Consider the following 21,164-nt stretch of genomic DNA (forward strand, 5'->3'; position numbering starts at 1 on the left):
TTACTCGTTCGTCCTAGCAGATTCATGTTATTTTGGTATTAGGACAAGTTAGACTCAATACAGCATTCTAACGTAATTCCTTTATTATTTACTAAATGTACTAAATGTAGAAGAGGGGAAAACAGCAAAACAGGCGAGATGCTGCAGCACTCCGGGCACTTCTCTCATGTACTGCGCGCGTGCACAAATAAAGGGGCGAAATCAGAGGGAGGGACCAACAGCGTTTTAGGAGATGCTGCGATTCAAACTCCGGACAGCAGCTTTAAGTGGTACAAATCTGACAGATTTAGGCCTTTTGTTTTGGTTTTCACATGAAATAGTGCAAACCAAGACATGCATCCGAACCCTCAGCGTAGCACTAAATGTGCTGAAAGAAACAGAAAATGGTGGTGCTCATACAAACATATAAGACATAAAAAGATTATTTTCCATTTTCTGATTCATGACTAAGTTGATACAACTGTGGGTGGCGTACTTTTCTTTCCTTCAACAGCTGTACTTTCTACCTTCATTTTAGCTCTTAAGGCTGCAGATTCACAGTTGTAAGCACGGTACTGGTCAATTCACTCACCCTGCAGTATTCATTGATGGGCCTTAGCCTTTTCATTGCAACATCTCTGATATGGCTCCTCCTGAACAGAATCTTCCCTGGAACAAAGTAGAAAACATTTATCAATACAAATGTTTGTTCATACATATCTGTATGTCTTTCATGCCTGATTGTATAATATATTACAAATACACTTTATAATTTGTCTGTCATGTTAGCAAAAATAAATTTCCCAATTACTTTTACAACTGAAGACAAAAGATAAGAGATACCTTGAAGGGCAACAGGGACACAGTGAATTAGGAAATTAGCATGCAGACACAATACAGTCACGTCATCAATAACACTGACAGCACAATGAGGCGAGTAAAGAGCTAGGTGAATAGCTGGCCTTTCCAAGTCATGAATAAATGATTTTGGGAAAGCAAATTATGTCTGCATGACAGTTTGAATGCTACTCCCCCACTCTTATCTCCGGGCACACGTAACTACAGGCACACACAAGCCCAGTCGCCATAACAATAACAAGAAAAGGGCTACAAATAGGCCTCTTAAAACACTTTGCTAACTTAATGGCATGCAGGAAATCTGAGCGCCAGCATCTATTTTCTCCTCATCAGGGCTGCGAAGTTTCACCAGTAAATTCCCAGAGACAATGAAAACATATAAGCTCGGCAGGGAGTCAAGAATGCAGCAAGATCCCAGATTCAAAAAGGGGCATGTTTTGGAAAAGTTACTGTAGAAAGTGCAGTGTTTGCTTTTGAATCAGACATGCTGAAACATGAATTTATCTCAGGAGATTGCTACTGAGCAATCAGCACCATGCAGCGGCACAGTTTCACTCTTGGTGCTAAAATTGGCTTTGCTGCTTCCTCAAGCCACGCAAACCACAAGTGTCTGTTTTGTTTTGATGAACAACAGAGATGACAATACAGGTCAAAGCACACCAACGCAGCTTGTGATCATCAGTGTCTGATTAGGAATGTTTAAGCTCAAATGTTGTGTTCATCTTGGGAATCTGAGAAAATGCATGCATATAAAGGAAAAAGACCACAGCGAGAAAAAAGTCAAAGTGTGTAAAGAGGTGTAGACTGCTGAGTGGAGTGGATAAGTGCAGTGTGGCCTCAAGAAAATGCATGTCATGGATATTTTACACAATCACCACAACCACCAACACCCAACTCACAAAGACCCTCCCTCTATGCTCCATCCAGCCATCCCTGCTCTCACTGCAACTTACAAGTTGACTCAGGTGGTTGACGAAAACCACAGGAATCACATTAATGTGAGGATATAGCAGCAGGAAGCTCACAGGTAACAGTGCATACTATAATATCAAAGAGTCAGACTACGCATGCTGTCAATGTTAATACAACCTTGAGCACCTATTAAGGCTGACTGCTAGTCTGAACTAATATTATGGGCTGCCAGGACACTTATGAGAAAAGGACAATCTTGAAAATCCCGTATGTTCCTGTATTTTTGGTATTTGTGACATTTATGCATAACTATTTATCTCATGCCATCACGTGGGTGATATTTTTTTTACTATAACTAAAATGTGCTGACAGCCATTTGATAGATTTCCAGGAAATTTGCTGCAGATATTGAAAGATCCACCGAGCATGTTTATCCAACCATTTAAAAACATCTTTCAAAGTCAAAGTTTCCACTTATACAGTGAAATGTCCAAACATATACTTGATGGATAAGCACAGAATTTGGTATCAACATCTATGTGTCCCAAAGAATGCACTGTACGGAGTGTGATGATCCTTTAATCTAGCGCTACTAGCAGGTTAAAAATATTGCTTTAAAGTGAAATATCTCAATAATCATTTGAACCACTGTGTTCATATTCACAAGATGAAGCCAAAAACAAACAATTTTATTCACTTTACAATTAAACAGCTGAATAGAAAAGGAAACGTAATGCTATAATCATACAGACCAGTATAGTACTACTACATAAGGGCGACTATAACAAAGAAGATTAACTGAATGATGAATGAGAGAGGACATTCCAAATCTCCAAGGTTCTGGCAGCATCTTGCCAGCTGAAAGGACACACCGCTTGGACAGCTCTTGAAAAACTAAAGAGATTTGAAAGTCAACCCTCAGACGCCTGCCTCTCCTCCTCCATTCCTGTCTCTTCCTTTCTCTCCTGCCCTCGTCACTCCGCAAACAGAAAGTGTTCTTGGAAGGTTTTCCAAAGCTCTCTGGGGTCAGAGGAGCAGCACTGACTCAACACTGCCCACTTTGTATGCATGGCAGCTCATGGATGCAGCCCATGAAAAGGGCTAGTTTGGGAGGCAGCGGGGAGGGGAGGGAAGGAGGGAGAGCTGCTGCCTTGGAGCCATGGTCGAGGTGGAGCAGACTTTATGGCAAATCTCAGAGCCAACAGTGACCAAAAGTATCAAACAACTTTTGTCTCTGGGGAAGAGTGAGAGAGGTAGACGGAGAGAGGACACAGAGAGGGTTGTTGTTACTAAACCTCACAGAAAACTAGGGGCAAAACCCAACTATTAATCATTGGATGACACATGAACTACTCCTTCCTCTGACCTAATACACCTTTTTAGGGAGATTCTAAGAAACTAATACTTTAATATAACACCAAAGCTTTAGACTCGGGCTCTAGCGAAAAAAATATAAGTCTTTAGACTAAATTTTGACTTGTTTTGGGGTTTTGACCCAGTGAAACTAGGTTTTACCATGGAAAGGATTAGGAGTAGGGAAAGGGTTAGGTAGGAATGGGTAGGGTTAGAGTTAGGATTAGGTAGGGTTAGAGGGTTAGGGTTAGGTGGTTAGGTTAGGGGGAAGAAACATTAAATATGAGGGAATACACTAAATTGGTGTGAGCCAACCAGGCACAGGCAAGGTTAGGGTTAACCCACTAGCCAATTTATGAAAGGATTTGGCCTCCCACTGCACTTGGGGCTTCACTTGGACATGGCTTGCCTGACTTGACACTTGACCTCAAACTCTTTTCTCTTGAGGCTTGTCACACATTTTTGGAGTCTCGACTTAAGACTTAACAGAAGACTTGAGTTGAGTTTAGACTTATTATACAATTAGATTTTTGACATGGGATTGCCAATAAGGGCTCATCAAAATATGTCCTTGCATGTGTTTCTAGGTTAAAAGCATGAATAGTGATTATTTATGTGTAAGCTGTAGCTACTGTGTTTTTAGCCAAGTTGCTGACTAAGGGAAGACAACTTCACAAACTGCCACAGAAGACAGGTCTGCTGCTGGTACACCACATTTAAGCCGACAGGAGACAGAGATTGCTCTCCCCTGCAGACAAGAGATGAATGTGATATGAATACGGCTTCAGCAACAAGGTCATAGTAACTGTTCAGCTATTTCGTGTTTTTTTTCTTGCCCTTCATAGGGGCCTGACTCAGGAATGTGAGCTATTCAGCTCCATAGAACAGTACTTAAACTGAAAACACACTGTGCCTCCTACTGTGCAGGGCAGAGTGACACCCAGTAACCCAACAGAGTAGCTGATAAAAGTATCTACTGTAGTTCAATCATTGGCATGAAAAGGAAAATTATGAATTCATACTCCACATCTGGGAGAATATCGCCTCTTTTATCATCCAGGGGGCCCTAAAGAAACAGAGACACATTCCTTCTCGAGTCTTGTCTTTCTCAAAGGCGACCTGCTGACACTGCCTCAAAAGCATCTCTCAGGCCCCAGACACAAACGGAGCAAATCTATCATTTTATCTGAATGTAATGTACGATCCAATCTAGGAAACCTTACACTGTGAGAGGTATTCCTGTGATGGCCAAAAGATACTTTACACAGACTGTGCAATCTTGAGTCAACAAAAGAGTTGTCCTTCTGCATGGAAAAAAAAGATTAAGATAGGAGTTTTTATGGGCTTCGTAGAAATTCCTCCTTGAGAGAAATCCCTCTTAGAGGTCAAAGAACGGACTGAAAATGCAGCCAAGATTTTGGTGTGTACACCTGGCAAAAAAAGGAAAGAGCAGAAATTTTGCACTGTGTACGCATACAGACAAACCACTTTGCTGATGTGGAGATGCCAGAAGAGCAAAAACAGCTTGGAGCTCTGAGCAAACCAAACCAAGTAGGAGGAAACCACTTCCGTGCCTTGTTATGCTGGCCTCAGTCCATACTCCAGATTTTTGCTTTGTAAGTGAATGATGCTCTTGGCTGTCAGGAAACATCCAGAGTTTAGATGAATGCTGGCCTGGAATCCTTCTCAGAGAAGTGTCTGATCTGATCTGGGATTTAAGTCCAGTAAATCACCACTTATTCAGGCACTCAACAGCAACATCCTGCAAGAGTTGCACAGTAGCTTTTCTTGACATTGCCATGTAGAGACTTGAACTGATTTTTGACTCTTAGCAGTTGGGGATTTATTACATTCTTCAGGATCACACAGCTTCTAATAGAGAAAATAGGAATGAGAGACCACCAAAATACAGAGTTTCAGTGGAGGTCAAAAGAGAAAGCAAAGACCCTTCGTGGAAAGCAGACAGGAAACTCTTGAAATTGAAGCTCGAATGCTAAAAGCAGGAAGGAAGCAGACAGGCTTTAATGCAGATGAGAGAGTGTAATGGTATCCATGGTCAGCATGGTTTGTCTGGCGGTAAAAGCGGGATAGACTAAGAAGCAGTGTTTTTGTATCTCTCTTCCCCCCTCCTACTCAAAGTTCATCACACAGTGTTGAGTGTGTGTGTTCTCTCAATGAGTTCCAGACCTTCATGGGCATAAAAAAAAAAGAAATCTTATCCCCCCACCCATCCCTAGTCGGCTGGGGGAGACGTGGGTGGGGTCTATGGGTGAGGCTTTTTTCTTCCTCTCATGAAGGATTACTTTCAGCAGGATCTCAAAAGTTGGTCAAGCACACCCAAAGCCCTTATTCCAAACAAACTCCACTTGTACATGCAGTAGAGTAACTAAAAAGAAGAAATTGTAATTTTGGCTCTTCAAGTTTTACACACAATGATGGTTCATCCAATGGTGCAACTAAGTCAAGATTATAATTCAGAAGTGTTAAGTCATTGTAACCTTCCAGATCAGGGGTGTCACACTTATTTTAGTTCAGGCTCCACATTCAGCCCAAATTGATCCCAAGTGGGCCAGACCAGAAAAATCAAAGCATAATTACCGATAAATAACCAAACTCCAAGTGTTTAATTTGTTTGAGTGCAAAAAAGTTAATTCTGAAAAGGTATACATTTAAGGAATTATCTTTTTACAAAACATCATGAAGAACCTGACATTTCTGAAGAAAAACACGTTCATTTTCAACAACATTATGCCTCAGTTTATCATTTATACAAAACAATGTACAGATCACAGAGTGTTTACAAAGACACAAAACTTTTAGTCACAGGCATCTGGAACTGAACGATACAGTACTTTACGATCAAAATGACAAAAGTCAGACAAGAAACAACAAAAACAAGACACAATATTACAAAAAATGAGACAAAGTGACAAAAAAAATGGACAAATGACAAAAACAAGACAAAAAATAAACAAAGGACACAAATAAGCTCAACAAGAAGCGAAAAACAAAACAACAAAAAATAGGCAAACACAAGTGAGACAAAAAAAGACAAAATGACAAAAACGATGCACAAAACAAGGAATAACGCAAACCACAAAATTACAAAAATAAGACAAAAAACAGAAGCGAGACAAAAAGGAAACAAAACAATAAAAACATGAGACAAATGACAAAAGTCTGACAAAAACAACAAAAAAAAGACGAAAGATTACAAAAATGAGGTACAAAACGACAAAAGAACAATGAGCAATCTAGTATTTATGGGCCTCTGGAGGGCCGGTTTTGGCCCGTGGGCTGCATGTTTAACACCCCTGTTCTGACATTTGAAGCTAAATGAAACAATGGCAAATATGCAATTCTTTCCTCAAAGGCTCCAGCATTAAGTCTGTCTGCCATGTCTGATATGTCTTTAGGCCATGTGCTAACAGATCAGCAGGGTCAGCACAATGTTTATAGACTACATGAATGAACAAACTCTTGCTGGGTTCACAGAAACAGTGAGGCCATGACCAATTATGCTTACTTTAGGCTGGGCTTTTTTGTGTGAAATATGCAATCGCAACAAAAAATTACTCATTCAAACTTATCTGTGAGTCATTGTTGCTCAAGGAAGGTAAGAACAGGGACTAAAAATGAGAAGAAGAACTACATGAGTTCACTATTCTTTTTGTATTAGTTGTATACTTTAGCATACTTATAAGTTGACAGCAATTATTAATAATTTTCACTGCAGAGTTTCTAGATTACTTAGATTTTGCTCACAGTGAGCTCACTTTTCACTCAAAAATGTATTTTGTGCAGAATGACATCGTTATAAAACCATAAATAATTGTAAAAGAAAAGAGAAATGGTGGAAAGAAAGCTCATTTCTTAGATTTTTCATTTAACAACAAAAACAACAACTGAAATCAACACGTAGAACATGTACTAAAAAACAGAGTATCTATACACTAGATAGCATATAGATGGTATATCTATATGCTAGATATTTTACTACTTATATTTTACAGGCATGTCAGCACAGCTTTCATTTCAGCTGAACTCCCTAAATTTTTGTCATGTGACTGTTGGTCCCAGCCGAGTCACTAATGCCATCTCAGTTGTGCCAAGGATCGCAGAATTGTTTGGTGTTTTACAGAATCTGCTTTTAGCAAATAGTGTATTTTTGTTCATTTTTAATTGAGATATGCAGAATAAAGTGATTTTCATGAAATATCCAAGTTTTTAACTGGAAACGTCACACATGATTGGCTCAAAGAACATTCAAATGCTGAAAATCTGATAATTCTTTCTGTTTTTTATAACTTCTTGCAATAATAGATGGTGTAATTTTTGCATTTTTTAAAAAGAATAACATGCCTTTCAACCCTGTCGACAGATTTTGTGGTTAAGAAGGTTAATCTTTTTGTCTATTAAATCTAAACCCATAAATTGTCCCAGGCTTAGTTAACTTGAATTGTCCAAACAACAGAAAGATAATGATATAAACAGGAAAAAAAAGAGCAAACGTTTTCTCAAGCTAATGACTGTTATCAAAGTGAAGCTTCTGCTATATATTCTGACAGTCTGCTATTGTGTGCTTGTGTGAAGAGGCCTTGGGGGACACTGTGCTTAACTCTTACCTGGTAGGAATGGAATGATCCTGCGCTTAGGGTCTTTCTGGCCTCCTTCCACTGGGAACTTATCCAGCAACTCCATCTGAAACCCCACAATTAATTAAAACTTATTAGAACACAAGGTATTTACACTCACACATAACAGTATGGGCACATATAAATAAACAGAACAGCTGAGGGTGGTTAGGAAGGAACTGCTGATTTGTGAAAAATCAGCAGTTCCTAGAAGGAATTTGGCCAATAAGAGCAAGTCTGCCAATGATTAGGAATGTACTGAGCAGATGGTATGGTTTTCCCCTCTACTTCATATGTTGCTGTAGCTAAGGGGCTGCTAGCAGCGAGGCACCACTGACATAGTGGAACATTTCTGTTTCAATAATTTTAAAAGGCCAGCAGCTCCTTAGTTCCCCTGATCATAATTTCTCTTTTTCTCTCCTGATTGTTCTTTTCTTTCTGAGCAGAACTCACTTTGTCTGATGAGTCAGTCTTTTTTTGTGTTATATATGGTTATTTATGTACAAGTAAATGTGTGTGCACAGTCTCAATTCAACATGCAGCTGACACCAATAAAATCACACCTGGACATAATGACCCATGAACTTTTTCAAATGTATTTCTTCTGACAGTGGATCTGCATTGTCTTCACTTATGGATTCTTGTATGGCGCTTGGGGGGGGCAAAAACAAGTAAACCTCCAACAAAAGATTCAACATTAGAAAGGAAAACACGCGATTCAACACAATGCTTTTTAAAGGAGTGTTTGACATTTCTTTAATACTGATATTTCTTTGATTAGAACAGAATCCAAAACTAGACAGACATCACACCTCACATTCCAAAAAAAGATTCATCCATGCAGCAGAAATACTCACTATGCAGCAACTATTTAAACATTTTCCCAGTCCTCAGTCAAGATTACTGCAACACATTATCAAATTAATATTTTGATGTCAGTGTTGCCATTATTAGGAAATGAGTGACTTATAGACAAATGTAGAATTCCTCCGCTGAAGGTGATCCCAAGTTAAGACAGTTAACGCTCATCTCTAATCAGCGTTGTTTTATAATGTGCAACAAGCTATGAACACAGCATAGCTGAGGATCAGGTGGGTCTGCTCATACAGTTGGAGCTTGTACATGCAGACAACAAGACAACCAGCACGTAATGAGATTAATGCAATTTCTGAGCATGTTCTCTTCCACGTTAACCACATTAAGTGATTTATCCATCAAGGCTGTGTTCTCCTGAGGCATCTGAGGGTCAGAACTAATCGGCTCTCCAAATGTTCAAACCGAAGATTTCTTTCATTCTTTTCACTGTTGAAGTATCTCTGAACCTTGAGCCGTGTGAGAGACTCATTTCTAGACTGTGAAGCACGAATCCCCACACAGGAAAGGGATTTTCATTTTGGTGCCTCTTGTATGTTTTGTTGCACATAAATAGTTGCACATAAATGTGACAAAACATACAACATCGGTTTTGTTTATTCATACAGTTTTCAAGGAACTGACATGTAATCACACAGTCAAAAGTTTTATTCTGTTTGGGGCAAGATAGTGAAGATAAACTACTGTCTCTTACCACCTCTGTAAACCATAACATTCAGTAAGTGGCAGAGCTTCTCCTTTACACTGGAGACACTGTTCAGTGATGCTGCATGCTATCAGGATCTCACTGCAAAATTTTGTGCAACAAGAACAACAGCCAAGAAAACATATGTGCTCAAGAGCACATCAAACTCGCTGTTTTGATTAATTATTCTACGCTTTCTGCTGCAAATCATGGTACATGCTGGGTAATGACACGCTAAATGGAGTTCTCAAAGTTCAGTGAACTATCGAAGATCAATTAAAACTCAGTGTTAATGACTCTCTCTGGAATTACTAGTCTGTTTGAGTCAGTTCTCCAGAGCCACTGAGTCAACAACGTCATACACAATCTTCTTCTTTACAAGTCTGGCCAAAGCTTCATGTGGTGTTACACATTGTTAATTATAAAACAAGCAGACACATGACTGTGATTATTAACATGATATGGTGGCCACACTATGGGCTTTTAATCTGTTAGATATGGTGGATTTTCTAATTGGCTTTGTGCTCATGTTTATCTCATATTTGACCATGAAAACATCCAGCTGGCAACGAACACAAAACAAAAGACGCTCAAAGTATAAAATGTGCATCACAGCACAGATGACTGTATTATTTTTCATAGGAACTCTGGTTATTCACTGAGGTTCTTTGGGATTTCGGTGATCCAGCATTCCCCCGACGCTACCACTAATGGTTAACTTTCTATGTCGTAATCAAACAGTTCTTTCAGCGAGCTTCTGGGCAGAAAAAAAAAATCAAGTTGATTCATGCCGTCACTAAATGTACTTTGGCAAATTTGAAGGGAACAATAAGGCAGCCTGAGCCAAAACTAACAAAGCCTGCAGGAGATGTAATGTGAGGTGAAGGGATTAAGAGGTCATGGGAAGAGAATAGACCTGTGCCAAACAGTATTTAGTAATGGCTTTTATGGACTGTCTGAGGCTAGTCAGGTGCCAAAGAGGTGTTGTTTCCTTAATGAGTTGGTATAAAGTTTAATCAGTCTCCATACGCTACTTTGAGGAAAACACTGATGGAAGAACATTTTGGGGGCTTGCTGTCTTTCCACTGCAATTCATGCCAAGACAAACAGAGGACTGAATAAATGGCAAAGGCTAAAGCATATTAGCAAACAAATTGAAATAGTTAGCTTGATTTAAAGAAGGTTAAGTTATATATGACGTCATTTGAAATTAGTGGAAAAATATAACATCTGAAGTGTGAGAGTGGGACTGTAGTCAAAGATAATTTACTATTGGACCAAAGTGTGAAAGGACCAACAGTTTCTGCATAGTTACCAGTAAGAAAAAAAGAAAGAAAAACACATTTTTTTGGTTTATCGTTTATAGTTTATGCTGCTAGATTGCTATGATACAATCTTTTTCCACATAAGGAAGCTCAAAAACCTCATTTTAACCTAATTTAACCCCTTAATGAGCTTTATAAGCCATTGTATGAGTCCAACAAGTTTTAAGCACACCAAGAAAAAAAGTTTTTGACGAACTTATCCTAATCTGATGGGACTTTTTGTTTTCTTTCAATATAGCTGAGCTCAGCTACAATATTAACAGTATCAGTTCACTGTAAAATAATAAATTTACACAAAGTTTGTTTTTATGCCTGACCAAGATGAGCTCTGGTGATAATTCCATCTCAGAAACTTGTTGATTTTTTTATTTATGTATTTTTTAAATGAGGAGGAATGTTTTTATTTAAACCTTAATGCATGGACGTGAAGGTCTGGTACAGCTGCAGTTAAACAACTTCTCATTTGCCCCGTTAAACGTAAAACAACAAAAGGCACGGGGATATAATGTAACCCTCTTTGTCTACAAAAGCAAGACAAGCAAAAGAGGTGAGTCAGTCCGCTTCCCTGGGTCTTGCGGTTTCTTAAGATGCAACAGAGGGCAGCGAAGGAATTTAGAAAAGGTGGGGAAAAGGCACCGAACTCAAGAGGCATCAATCTGCTTCGCTTAAGAATCAGATGCTCCGTCAATGACACAGTACCACCTTAAGAAGGGCAGGATAACCACAGAGACGGCCAGACAGAGAAAGAGAGAGAGAGAGAGAGAGAGACAGAAGAGCCAATACCCCACACACTGTAATTGTTCCCATGTGTGTGACTGTGAGCGCAGACACACCCCAGTCTCTGCGTCTACTCTGAAACTTGTATCTACTCTGTAATCAGAGCCACTCAAACGAGAAAAGGCATACGGAGAGAGTAAAGTCGTCTCTTCAAAATACCAGTTACATCATGCTCTTAATATTAAATATTCATGCTCTGAAGGCCGAGGGGGGTTGGCAGACTGAGGTGGAACACAGTCGAGCTCCACATGGCTTTCCAAGGCTATTCTGAAGTGTGTCATTTTAAATTATATGCTGCTGAGTTCATCTCTGCTACAAAGAAATACAAGTCACATAACATTGTTACTATAAAGACAGTAAAATGCCAGATGCTATCAACACCAAAAAGCTCCATATGTGCTGTATTGTTGTACTTGTGCCACAACGGTCAGGGAATCTAAATATTGGAAACCGTGAAAAGTTCCAATTAGTCTCAACTTTTCCCCCAGTAGCTTACTGAATCAAAAACTAGTGTCTCTTTTGCAGATTCTCTCATTCGCTGCAGCCTGATACAGAGATTTCCCTTTTGTTCTCAACAATGCTTGGTTGACAAAAATAAAACAGGAAAATTTTGTCTTAAGTCTGCCAGGAAATTGAATAATGGAAAGACTGAACACACTCAACAATCTCTTAACAAGACAAAGTTTAACTGTTAGTTGGAGTTGTTTCTGGTACGGCTGCTGTCTATAGACCAATAATTCTACAGTGATGATGTAAGTAAACCTGTAGTTCAGCATCTCAGCTGAGCATCACAACATAATCTTCTGAGGGGCTATAATTTGTCTAGCCTATATCCGCTTTAAATGCATCATCAGCATTCAAATAAAGGCCTATTAAAGAAGATCTGAGAAGCTCAAGACTGTTGAATGAGAGCATAAAAAGGTCCATGAACAATGGTTGCTCTCTCTACATGTCTTTCTCAACAGTCCTGTGATTCTTGCACTCAGTTCACTGTACATTCATGTCTGAGGTCATTTCTAATCCTTTGCAGATGACCAAACTGCTGGTGCTCTTGTTAAGTCGTGAGAAAAAGATACAATACATGAGGTCTGGCTCTAAATAACAACCATTTAGTATAAAATTATCAAATGTGCTAACTTATATGAAGTGAAAACATGCTGTTGCGAAGTGGAAGCTTCTTAAATGAATCCAGAGAGACTCCGTTCAGAACTCTGCTCATTTTACTCAACATTTAATGATGCAGTTACAGAGGAACACGAGAACGTGACCTTTGGAAGGGAGAAGGGTATATTTATCCAAATTAAATTATCTCTGTTTCACTGAATTTAACAAATGAATGGATAAATCTTGTAACTGTATAAATGTAGGAATTTTTAGCATTAAAGCTAAACAATTCACAACACATGCGCAAGATGACAATCACAAGTGGTTTCATTTGTGCCAGCGAGCAATCTATCCAAGCGAATTTCAGTGTAGTCAGTGCAACAGTTTTGAACGACCGTTTTGCTACTTTAACTAAATGTTTAATTTAAATTATCTTTGACTTTTTTGCCTCAAATTCTGTCTAGCTGTCCATACCAAAAAAAACAAAAAACAATTACTAAACAACAAAAGCCTGTCACTTAAGGGTACATGATAATTTTTACAGTTACAGTACACAAAAAGGAAATTAACACACTATTGGTGCTTCGTGAATTGACCACACGAGGCAATCTTACTGTTCTAAGCAGCCTGCCCTGTCTTTAAAACAGTCTGTCACTTGATTACTACACGTGGAAAATATGTGACAGCTGAATGACTCTGAATAAGTAAGTAAAGAGCTTTGAAGTTCAACTGCATCCTGAATCTTAAGTGACTGGGAATGCTGCGAGTCTAAGCCTGTGAAGTAGAGCGGACACGTGTGCAGTATGGAAACTGTTCTTAGTGACATGGAAATAAAATTGCAAAGCTGCTAGGATGATCCAGCGGTGGTATAAAAAAAAAAAAAAACTCTGCACTTTTCACATAGTTTCCATCTTTCGGAAGCAACGTTGCAGTCTATATTTGTTGATAATTTCACAGATTGAAACAGGGGGAATATTCCAAAATGCTGATTTATTTGTCATGCTTTTTAATGGAAGGCAGTTACAACACTTAGAAACTCCTGTTTAGATGTTGTAGGAAATAAAGTGGGCCAGAAGTAGCAGAAGCATCTTGGGCAAGAACAACTTTTGGCTTTTGGTCAACTATTCCTAAGAAGTGAATGCTGTGACATGCAAGACATCAGTAATTAGAGAGAAGTTGAGCCTGGTTGTTGCCTTGTTCCAAAGCAGACTGTGCATTTGATGTGGTGGACTTAAAGGTGGAGTCAGCATTTCTAATCCAATAAATGTTTTGTCGAATTCAGCAAATATATCCCCAGTCCACTAGATGTTCAATTTAAATATGCACTAGTGAAAAATCAGGTAGATTTCAGTGTATCCTGAGTATTTTCATGCAAGGTCAAAAGGAGTGCAGCAGAAGGTAAGGTAATTCGGGGCACAATTATTCTTAAAAGTTTCCCTAAATAACAATCCATCACCAGAACTGCAGACTCCAAGATCAACATTTGTATTAGTTTAACAAGAAAATGCTTTAATCTGACAGAGGATCATTGCTATACAAGTTAAGGCAATAAAACTCTATTTTTGTTTAATCCTGTAAAACCCACTGTTGCAAAAATACATCAGCTTTTTTATTCTTATTTGCTTTGTGTGTATATATATATATACACATATACACATATATAGACACATACACATTTTTCCATTTGTTTTATTTTATTATTTTGCTCATTTTACTTTCAATATTTGGGTCTTACAGGGTTAATCTAATGACACTATGTATTTTTTTATCTTAGTCATTGGGCTCACTATCTGATGAGGTTTTGCATCCACAATCAGTATGTTTTAACATCCTCGAAAGTGACACCAATTTGTTAGTATTACACAATTGATATTAGACTTTAGTAAAATTATAAAAGCGAGTGGGACTCTTCCTTTCCTGGTCTCGCACATACGTCCAAAGTTACCGGTGAATGATATTCAGCTCTAATGAAGAAAACTGCTTCTGAGTCTTGTTTTAAAAATAAACTTTTTGGACTATATTTCCTGTTACTTAAGTCAACAGACACACTCCGTGCCACAGATCACACAAAAATCACATGTTGACGTCGGCTGCTTTGGTCAGCTGTGTGGACAGGATGTGGTGAATAACATTTGCTGTCTGGCTCTCAAGACCTGGAATGACCAGACTCTTTATGTGCTTTGACATCATCTGTCCTCATTTAATATAAAACTCCTCCTGAATCAAAATACAACCACGTCAAGCCACAGACAGAGAGGGATTATCAGACCAGCAGGTAGGAAAAAGACAGGATAAGAGGGAGCGAAGCAAAGGAGGATGTCGGGAAATGAGGATGTAGTGATGAAAGGAGTTGAATGATTCAGCTGTAAGTCACTATCCTGGCTGGGCACCTGGGGTGATGCCTGATGAAGTCAAACTATTGGGTTATTCCTCATCATAATCCACACTGTCACAGGTTAAAAAAAAAAAAAAACCTTTTAAAAAGATTCTAAGAAATAACTTTAAATACATTCCACAACAAGTGGCGCATAAACCGTATATAATCCCCTTATCATAGTGAAGCTGATGCAATCTTCAGCATTCTAATTTGACACTTTTCTGTAGGACCACCACAGCTTCGTGGTGGCTTATGTTAATGCCAAACCTAACAGGAGATAAGAGACATCTGTAATCTCTCCAACTGGGTTTATCTACATCTGCTTCACCACTGAGAGCCCACCCACAGGCTGCCAACACAGCAGGAAGCAGCTGAACGGCATGGCAGGGATGAACACCAGCGGGGAAAGCCCCTGCTGAAGGTGCCCCACTGGAGGGTGTTGTTTGGAGTAATTCTGATGAAGCAATTACTTCATCTGGTGCTAAGATGTCTGGCTCAGAACTGACATTTGAAGGTCTCCTCCGTCTCTCACAAAGCCTCGAGTTCAAAAAGAAAGAAAAGTAGTACTGTGGCTGAATTCATTGGATTACTGATGTTTTTTTCAACTCTCGAACCCTGAACCCTAGCAGGTTTGAATAACATATTATCTTTAACGAAATAAACAAATCGCCAAAATGTCAGCATTTCTGAGAGCCAGAAAATGTATAAAAACAGAACCACTGACATCAAGGAGCCACTGCATCTCTCTGATTATCCCGTAGACCTGGATGAAACTGCCTACTTTGTTTGGGTGTAGCAAGAAGGAAATGACAGACTTGATAAGCCTATGCTCCAAATTCCTTTTGAAACATCACAAATTTGTCTTTAATGGTTTAAGGGACACTTCATATTAAAAGATTCATTTTGCAAATGCTTTTCCGCAACAAAATGTGTAGACTTTTGAGCTAAATCTAAACTTTAACATTATATTACTTCAAAAATGTGGAACTGTGTTACTCAAAAACACTCAAAACCTCATTTTATTTTTTTGATTTCATTTAATCAGATGAATGTAACATCTTCTTCAGCATTTTGTGATTTAATAATAGACAGCCATGAGTCCTTTAAAGTAAGACTCCATAATAAGCTACTGGTCATATCGGTAAAGCTAAGTGTATTATAAGCATAACAGAATGCTTTAAAGTCATTAGAGGAAGAATTTTCAAGCTATTTTATTTGTTATAAGTTACGTAGTGTTGGTTTAAAAGCCGTACAAGTAGTTTATTTGACATATTTGTTAACAAGGGAATATACAAACTGTGACTTGAATGAGGCATAATTACCACTTCATGCTTTAAAGCTGTTATATCTTAAGCTTGGGGTACAAATCAATACATTTAAAAAAAAAAAAAACAATAAAAAACCTACATTTTTCTTTTAATGATAGAGATAAATGTAACCATTTACATTATTTTGCTCAGCCATAAGATCATTTTTAGCACCAGTGTACAAAATCTACACATCACACATCTCCTCCTATCATTTTTCATTTGCTATAACTTTTATCTCCTTAATGAAAAGTGCAACTTTATTGTTTGTGTGACTGTGTCAAGGTAGACTACAGTAATTAAGGAGGATGGGGGACGGGGTTTGCACTCCTGTAGGAAGAGAACAACAAGCTGGATGACATAATATCCATACACTTTAGCAGTAAAGAGCAAACAATAGTCTTTACTAATTAGCCAATCTGTGTTCATTACACTGCAGCTATTACTATTCATACTTGTACATTCTGTTTTACCATGAGGTGTAACAACTGAGTGTAATATGAGTAGATGTGTTCTGTTGGCAGTCTTTACTGGCTCAAAACAATCTAATGAAATTAGTAATGAAATACTTCACATTCTTTTAACATTACGTTTGCAGCCTCAGAAAACCTTAGTGGGGCAGTAAAGCCCTTCATTTCATTGCTCATGCTTTGACCATCCTAATCAATTAAAAGGAATTTAATCCAATTAGGCCTGACAGTATGCTTTGCCTAAATTGACTACGCGCTCATTAAAAGCAATTGCCTTTCTGGATTTCCTGGAGTCCACGCTCTTTAAGCTCAGATGTGGCCGGGCCCCCAGATTCATTACCTTCAAAAGAGGAAGGCGAGCTAGGATACTAATGAGATTCCCTCCTTGTGCAACACACACCGCCAGTGTGACGTTCAAGAATGATTCAGACATTTCTGTGGTCATCAGTGCGGTCGTTGCATTCATCACTGTCCTCTATTAACTTCATTTTGACATTTTCCGACTCACTCTCACACAATATAATTACCAGTGTCATCTGGGTGGAGCAGGGAGAGGCTGCCAACGAGTACAACATCTACAAGGGGACAGTTCTCCCATTCCCTTCCTGGCTTATGCTCATCTTTGCTGCTGAGAGAACTCCTTTCTCCCTGAAACGTGTAACTCCACACACTAACACGTTTGCTTACCTGCAGGTCAAAGAACTTGCTGTAGCGTCTGTAAATGATTTCTGTGCTGCCATCGCTCCAGGACACTTTGATGATGTAAACCTGGAAGAGCAAAAAGACAAAAATAACTTGAACATGCAAACTAACAAAACGGCCATTATTGTGAGCCGCTTGGTTTCTGACTCATGGTGCCATTCACTGGAAGTGCAAATCCCACTGAGGGGCTGCATAAGCGAGGGCAGACAGCAAACTTATCTGGCATCATCAGGCAGCAGGCAATGTCATCATCTGTTCGCATGAAAGCAACAGGGATATCCGATTATTTCACTTCCTGGTGTACTGACATCATATCCTGCTGATGAGGGCATTATTGTCCTGCAGGGATGCAGCAGACAGACTATGCTATATTTTTAAAACTGTTTATCAATCAGGAATAGCAGAATGGCAGGCATTGTCAAAAAGAAATACAGAGATAAGTTTTTATCTTTGTAACGTGACGGGCATTCGTGCAACTACATGCTCAACCATCCTCATTTCAAAGACAGTAAAATGCCACAACATGTCTAATCACTGCAGTCTGGAGGCAGCAGATACAGGTTGTTTTTTTTTTTGTTCTCAAATGTAGAGGAGGAAAGAGGTGAGGAGGTGATTGGAAACTCCCCAGTGGCTTGCTGTGTCTGGCTGAATGCTGCTGGCCTCACTCCCAGACCTGCCCCAGCCTCGCTCTCTCTGTCAGGGCACTAGAGTCACAAATGACCACAGATGAACCAGCTTCAGGAGCTATTTCCTAGCAGGGTTACAGTTTTCATTAAACAAAGAGTTAGATCCCAGAGGAGAACAGATTTACCCAATGTAAACTCAAAACAGGTGAGGGAGATCTTTACATTAAGATAGGTTATCATCTCTAGCCAACTACTAGAATAAATGCATCCCAAATTAAGTGAATTAACTGTTCTTTTTCTTGCTACAGTGTTCTTTAAACTAAATGTACATCATCTGCTTTGGCAAATGAGGCTAAAGTTGTTAAAAGTGGCTCTGAGGAAGAAAAGTAAAGCTATAACTTTTCCTATCATATCTCTTCTGGTCAGTGGAACACTACTACTGGCATAAAACTGCTCTCACATAAATGTCTCTTGAGAATGTGATTTGTCAGGTGTTTTTTTTCCCTACAGGATATGTTCAACTTCGACGAGCAGATGAGCTTTAAGCAGCTTTTTGTTCTCTTTACCACGCCTCAGGGTTCTGGAAGATTTAAGGTGCCATGCCTGCGTGCGTGGAGAGAATACCAAAAGCAAAGAAATAAATAAAAAAAGGAAACAACATGGGCTGCACCAGAGCAAACAGACAGATGGAGAAGACACAGGACCACAAGAACTCTATGTCCTTGACCACTAACACTCACAGCGGTACGAAGGTCTGTCGGTCCTTCATTTTCACACATATATGGATGCAAACCAACAAATGCATATGAGCACATACACTGACACACACCGTGTACATGGAAATAACACAAACACCTGCTGAGGCCCTGGCTGTGGCTCTCACTGTTGGCGCTGTACATCAGATGATGTCATACGTGTTACTTTGGACTGTCTTTGCAGGAAAATTCACCCACATTTAGCTCCCACTACTCACTTCCACGCAAAAAGTCATAAAAGCCCCATTGTTTATGAATTGCAGAAAAGCTAGAAATGAAGCTTTGTCTTTTTGATGTTCTTGTCTCCCACACAAGCTCTGTAGAGAGAGGAAAAATATCCCCATGGCCTTCATCTTTCTTATTCCAGCTCCCCCTACACAGTTAGCAACTGAATGCCAGTAGAAAGACATAGCTAATGAGATAATCACAACATAATCACTAGACGTCTCTCACACATCAAGTGATTATGAACTTCCAGGAAAAGTTATCAGTACAGTTGATGTGTGATCAACTGTGCTGCAAAACTGAAGTCATAAAAGTCCAGATGCTGCATGGCATGTGTTAATGTTTAGGCCCATCCCGATTGCAAACATCGCCTTTGGTGCGATGACCTTAGAAAATCTGTTAGTTACATTTCCTAGTTACCAGTGCCTGCATGTATGAGTTTTTTTCCCTGAATAAATTGAAGAGCCTGAGGTGTGACAAAGCCGAGGTGGTCAATTTGAACCCTATCCACACAGAGATGAGTCTGGATGGTGTGTGGAGAGGACTGATTTGGCTGTTGTGATGTTTTCTGGGAGTGATGGCAGCAGGCATATGAGCAGAGCTGGAAGAGACTTAGGTAGAACAATGCCTACATTCACATACATACATGTGATACTGGGAGACACTTGAAAATATGCAGACTGAGGGAGGGTCAGAGGTCACACGAGACAGATACACTTAAAAACAACTACAGGGACATTAGATGGTGTAAACAGCCTGAGCCTTAATGAACAGCCTAATGTTACTGTCTTTTATTCACTTTATAGGACTTTCAAAATAAAATCACTGTTGATCTAAATAGCCTGAGCAAGTTTTCAAAAACAAATCTGATTCTATGAAAGTCCGTTTCTGCTGGCTTGGTTAACTGTAATTTGACACTCCCTTTGTTTTTACTTTTCCCAACAGGAAGATGAGAAGAACTGCAGAATAGTCTCGATCTGTTGGTCAATCCAAGCAGCAAAACGGTAAAATGTGATGATTTAAAAGAGGCTTACGTAGTGTTTGTTCGGATTCCTTCTCTTCTGGACATCTTGCACGGTTACTTCGTGCACTGTGCGCCGTGGCATGCTGTCCTCTTCTTTGCGACTCCCGTTAAAAGAAAACAGAATTCCCTGCTGGGGCTTTTAGGAGCGATCACAAAAAAAGTTTCCGACGCGACGCTTCTTTGTCATCAGGTCCGTGCTCTCTGATTGCCACAAACGCCGCTTTCCGTAAAGCTACGATTTCCTGTCCAACATTCAGCCGCTCAGAAGTTAACAGCCGCTCGGGTTTCTTCGCTTTCCCCACTCTTTTTCTTGTGCCTTGTCCCGACGCGCTGACGGCTCCAACCAAACTCCCAGCCTATCCCAGCTCGCCCACTCCCATTTCAGCAGCTGGGACGCTCCATTATGCTCCACCAGACCAACCCCTCCAGCGTCACAGCAAACCACAAGGCTGCAGGATCACTCAGAGACGGAATCAATCCACTCACTTAAAGTCGTAGTGCAGGATCCGAGCAGTGGGGAGTCATACCAATCAAATACGTTTAGTATCAATAACATCCAGCTTCGAAAAGGAGAGTAAAATCAATGTGGCAATCTGAAGCTGGACCCAAAGGCAACATGCTCAGCTGCACCTAATCAACTTTATCTGACATCTTACCCAATGTTGGGATTTTATTTTTATAATTTTACTATTTGTGCCAATTTTGTATGTAACGCTAACTAATAATAATAGTAAGTGGCTAATCTTAGAGTATATTACATACAGCTGAACCGATAATTCTAAAGTTTGTTTAGTTAAGTTTGCCTTCATACAGCTAAAGTAGCATCCCCATTTTGGCTTAGCACTTCGACCAGCACTAGCCATTAGCTCAACATAGCTTAGCTCGCTAATGCCGACTATTTAGCCATTACATTCAGCTATCTATTTTAACTATTTATTATGTGATTTTTTTTTTTTTTTTACTAAGAACAATTCCACTGCTTTCAGCAGTTTTATGCATTTGGCAATTACTCGGCTTAACTTAACGTATGTTCACTAATGCCTTCTATTTCGTCATTACTTTTCTATGTATTTTAACCACTGACTGTATTTTTGACAATGTCTCTTAAACTTAAAACAATCTGATGATATATCTACCTGTTTAACTGTTTCAGGCATTTAGAAATGACTTATGTATTT

At 39.3% G+C, this 21,164-nt stretch overlaps 1 protein-coding gene across 2 annotated transcripts in view; it reads right to left on the bottom strand.

Annotated features, from left to right (window-relative positions):
* sh3pxd2b (SH3 and PX domains 2B) overlaps positions 1-20,457 on the bottom strand; it is a 41,449-nt gene extending 20,992 nt beyond the window's left edge. For both annotated transcript variants that reach the window (XM_022220680.2, XM_022220678.2), the window contains exons 1-4: positions 19,997-20,457; positions 17,342-17,422; positions 7,728-7,803; positions 572-648 (exon numbers count right to left, since the gene is read on the bottom strand). In XM_022220680.2, the coding sequence (XP_022076372.1) occupies positions 572-648; positions 7,728-7,803; positions 17,342-17,422; positions 19,997-20,068 (306 nt within the window). In that variant the 5' untranslated portion in view covers positions 20,069-20,457. The remainder of the gene's footprint in view (positions 1-571; positions 649-7,727; positions 7,804-17,341; positions 17,423-19,996) is intronic.
* Between the last annotated feature and the right edge of the window lie 707 nt (positions 20,458-21,164).

The sequence above is a fragment of the Acanthochromis polyacanthus genome, chromosome 17 (genome assembly GCF_021347895.1).
Source record: "Acanthochromis polyacanthus isolate Apoly-LR-REF ecotype Palm Island chromosome 17, KAUST_Apoly_ChrSc, whole genome shotgun sequence".
NCBI lineage: Eukaryota > Metazoa > Chordata > Actinopteri > Pomacentridae > Acanthochromis > Acanthochromis polyacanthus.